The sequence below is a fragment of the Gavialis gangeticus genome, unplaced genomic scaffold (genome assembly GCF_001723915.1).
Source record: "Gavialis gangeticus isolate Ggan-Ray unplaced genomic scaffold, GavGan_comp1, whole genome shotgun sequence".
NCBI classification, from domain to species: Eukaryota; Metazoa; Chordata; order Crocodylia; family Gavialidae; genus Gavialis; species Gavialis gangeticus.
Genome location: NW_017729002.1, coordinates 271197 through 275772, shown reverse-complemented (window position 1 = coordinate 275772; position 4576 = coordinate 271197). Strand labels below are relative to the sequence as shown.

The following is a 4576-nucleotide window of genomic DNA, read 5'->3' as shown; positions in this document are numbered from 1 at the left end:
GTGATCTCCCCTGCTGGCCCCCCACAGATGTGCTCCTTGATGATTCTCTCCAATATCTTCCCAAGCACCGAGGTGAGGCTTACAGGCCTATAGTTACTTGGGTCCTCCTTCCTCCCTTTCTTAAAAATGGGGGCCACATTAGCTAGTTTCCAATCCCCTGGCACCTGGCCAGATGACCACACCTGGACACTACTGGCAGGTTCTGTGTCTGAAATGAACCTGCCTGCAGCATCCACCTGTGATGCTGACACCTGACTGCTGTGGCGGGCACCCTGTCCAGGTCCATAGCTGATGCCTGATGCTGCTTGGCAGAAGCAGTCCCCCCTGCCTGCCCAGCACCACACAGCACTGGAGCCGCCAGACACCCATGGGCCAGATCCAGTGAGTTGGAGGCCATCCTCCCATTGGCCAGATCAAATTGTTGGCGGGCTGGATTCAGTCCACAGGCCATGTTTTGCCCACCCCTGCTCTAGCTCCAGGGCCAGTGCTTCTCATCTGCTCTGCCATAGTGTGGCACTTTGTGACAGTGGCCTACATGATCTCTGTTTACCTCCCTCACTCCACTATCAAAATAAAACCATATTTTATCAGTTTCAAGAATTTTTAGTAGTCTCCCATGTCTGTGGTGCTGTCCAAGCATTCTTGGGGACATTTTGCTGTGTGAATGGGTATCTCTTTTGCCCTTTTCACTTAGTCAGTTGGCTCAGCAAGGTAAATGAAGCAAGATTTACTATTAACAGAGTCTATGCATGTCCCGTATGCCCATCTTGTTGGCTTTTGTGCTGTTTGGTACCTATTTTTTCTAGTTCAAGAAATAAAGGCTCAGTGTGTTTATTCATCAGCCCCATTGCCAATCACTGCAAGGTTTCCTTATTCTGAGGGTACAGTAATACTGCACAACAAGTTAGAGCCCCAACCTGTTTAAAGCTCTGAACCTACAAACACTTGCATGTGTTTAGATTTTTATGAACTGTTAGCAGACCTATGGATCTCATTGCTGATACTTTGTACTCTTTGCACGTTATATATAGTTGTAGACCAAGGTCTTTAGCACTTACGCTCATAGGTACAGTAATTTTAAAATGCTTACTAAGTCTGGCTTTGTGTAGAGAGAAAGTCTGACTTAGCAACTTGCCTACCATCTCATTGCTTTGTTATAGACCACTGCCTCATGTTATTCGACCAGAAACATCTGAAATTTGCCTGTTTACAAAAGATGAACCTGAATTATCTGCGGAACAGACTGAAAACTTGTACAAGAAACTCTTAAAACAGAATGGGATCACAAATATCAGCCAGGTAGGGACATTGAGGGATTCTGATATATCGGTTGTTTGTAATAATACAGGAACATTTTTAGGAACTTTTTCAGCTACTTCTAGTCTAATTTCACTTTTAGCTCTTGATGACCAAAACAACGAGTTTGTAATTTAAAAAAAAAAGAATAATGTTTAACAATCAGATTTGTTTGACATGAATAAAGCAAAAACAGTTCACTCCACTGTAGCGCTGCAAGCTACATAGTTTTATGCTACTGAGTAAAAAAGGGAAAATAAGAGAAAAGTAAAATCTCATTTTTAGAAATGGTTTTATCTTCAATTTCTTTTTTTTAAAACCTCAATATCTTTTTAACATTTTTTTTAAAGTACAATTTGTTTGTGTAAATGTCTGTAAAGTAGAGAAGGCAATAGACTATTTTACTATTGAAGTTTTAATGGACTAGCAGTATTGACAATCATATGTATGGCGCTGTAACAAGACATTCTCAATCTTGAACCAGTTTAAACCTAACTTGCTTCTTATGGTACAGATCATTTCTTACAAGACTCTCACACAAGAGTATAAACCGTATGAAGCAAAGCGTCGTCTCCTGAACAAATTTGATCTCTTTCTGTCTGATGACCGAATTAGAAGACTTTTGCCTTCACATCTAGGCAAAGTGTTTTATAGAAGTAAAAGGCAAGTCTCTTGTGGATATTTATAACAGATTATCTTTGAGAGCTGAACTGTTCTTAGTGAAGTTACGCATCCCTTTCCCTCCTTCCTCTTTCTTTTTTTAGAACACCTTTGTCTGTAAACCTGAAAGCCAAAGATCTTGCTAGGGAGATAAACAAATATATCCAAGGAACTGTACTTCCAGTTACCAACAAGGGCTGCTGTTAGTAAGTATTAAATGTGAAAAACTATATATTCTTAAGAGTAGGAACAAGATACAATGTTAAATTAATGCATCTACTTTTCCTTCAGTCGGTTCAAGAACAAACTGAGGTTAAAATTTGCCAAAATGCACAAGATCTGGAATGGACTTTGGATTTTATAGAAAAAACAGTGATTTTTCTTTTTAGGAAATGTGTCTGTATAATTTTCTCTTTGACCTCTTTCCACTACGACATAATAAAATTGCCCTGACATGCCTGACCGACTTTGGAGTAATGTTTTTCAGAGATCAGCAGCTTGCTTCTACCATTTCTTGATAGATTTCCCCTTTGTATCATCTGTCTAGAGATGTGTACAACTTAATTACAATTGGTTATTGATGCAGAATGTCATAGAGGAAAGAAGCTTCTTTAAATTTGATTGTTGCTGTTACCATGAATTTTTGCAAAGCCTGGTAGCTTTTTTTGGTCTTTATTCAGATCACCAATAAGCCAGTAAATTAACACCAGGTAACCTTGCTGTAGGATTAGTGTTTACCAGAATAAAAATGGTATACATCCTTTTCTTTCAGTACAGCACGCATAGGTCATACAGGAATGGGAGCTGAAGAGTTGTTAGAAAACATTGTTGCTGCTGTTGGGGTGATTGCCGATAAGTTGCCAAAGGTACTGTTTTTTATTAAATTATTATGTGAAGTGGACTAGGTTTCAGCTATGCTTCATCTTTATTTACTTTTTATTATTGCAGAAGGGGAAAAATATTAAAGTTCTTCACCTCAAAACTCCCAAATCGGTTGCCCTTCCAATCTTTAACTCACCAGTCTCCAATTTAGATGAGCTTGAGAAGCAGCCATCTGTTCATAGAAAGGATGGACAGGTAAAAACCGCTAACTTGTTATGTAGAGTAACTTGTCACAAGGTGATACAGTATTAGAACTACTGGCTAAATGGCAGTCTGCAGAGATTAGAGTGTTTTCATACAAATTTATTCGGTCACATTATGTATTGTAATAGGGAGGCACAGATAGCCATAGCTGGGATGCACTACAAATGCTATTTCTTACAGTACCTGAAACAGCACACAGTCAGGTGTGAACAGTAGTAATAGAAAATCACTGTTTGCACTTGAGATAATGGCAAATACAGAAATAAGGACATACCCCAATAGTGTTGCCAATCTCTTGCCTGAAACTGTTGGTTTGGGAGCAGAGCTTGTGGCCTTACAACTAATTGAGATCAGGTCACTGGACTTGTGTTATTTTTATAAGGCAAAAATGAATATAAAATAAGTATAGCATTCCTATTAATTTATTAGCAGATAAGGAGGATGTGTCAGTTAGTCCTCATCTGAAATAAGTATTCAAAATTAAGTAATGAACTTTCAGGAAAAAAAGCAAACTTTTGACTCTTAATTTGGAGGTTATTTCACCAATTTAGTCCAGTTGAAGAAAATATTACATATTTCTTCACATTGAATATTGCAGTTGATCTCCCTGTTTTATGTTGCCCCACACCCTGTAACTGGTCTGGGCTGTTACTCTCCTCTGTTTTTGAAAAACTTCACAATTTTGAGTGTGACTTGCTATAAAGAGAGATGTGTATATATTTATTAAAATACATGTTTTTATATACATGATTACTGTAGGAGTGTGTGTAATAGTGTATTTGTATATAGGATTACTACATGTTGGGTAAAGTATCCAAGGAGAAATTATTTTTTCTGAAAGTGAAATTCACATAATTTTTCCTTTGTTCAGGTGTGCTTGCCAAGTCAGAATCTGCTGAATGGCAAGATCCAAGTTAATATTAATTCTTTATAATATTCTCTTATTGAAGAAGAAGAAAAGCTTTGGAAGGTCTAAAATAGTTCATTCTTGGTCTTGCAATAAAATGAATTGGCATTTGTAATAAAATGTGGGGTTAGGTATAGCTTGCTAAAATATGTCTTTAATTATCCATGTAAGAAAAAGAAAGAAAAGAAACGAAAGCGGACGAAGGCAGTCGCACAGCAGACTCCAAGGAAAGCTGAAGTGACAGCTGAAACAAGTGATGCTGCTGCTTCTGCTAAGGAGCCTGAGATGGAACAGAAGAGAAAAGCAGAAGTGGTAATAAAAGAATCGGATAACAATAAGGATGATGAAGAAATTCCACAACTAGTTCCTATTCAAACGGCGAGTATAAATGGGCAAGAGGTAATCCTGTTTTACCACAATCTAAGTTTTGTTCAGTTGAAGAACAAGGTATTGACAGGATGTGAAGAACATTAGAAAGGAAGAGGCCTGTGACAAGCTCAAAGAAAGCAGTGGGCAAGCTGAATGATGTCTAACCTTGTGTTTGGGGGCACTGTCTACTTCACGTGGAGTGAAGCAGGTAGTCAGCCTTGCGGGTGTTGCAAGAACAAGAGATTCTCTGTTTCTAGG

General features: G+C 38.4%; 1 protein-coding gene across 1 annotated transcript in view; it reads left to right on the top strand.

The window, feature by feature from the left end:
* Positions 1-4576, top strand: part of RSL1D1 (ribosomal L1 domain containing 1) — a 13225-nt gene that overhangs the window by 1715 nt on the left and 6934 nt on the right. Inside the window, exons 3-8 of the mRNA XM_019507415.1 lie at positions 1161-1299; positions 1811-1959; positions 2061-2162; positions 2729-2822; positions 2905-3033; positions 4121-4348. Of these exons, the coding sequence (XP_019362960.1) occupies positions 1161-1299; positions 1811-1959; positions 2061-2162; positions 2729-2822; positions 2905-3033; positions 4121-4348 (841 nt within the window). The remainder of the gene's footprint in view (positions 1-1160; positions 1300-1810; positions 1960-2060; positions 2163-2728; positions 2823-2904; positions 3034-4120; positions 4349-4576) is intronic.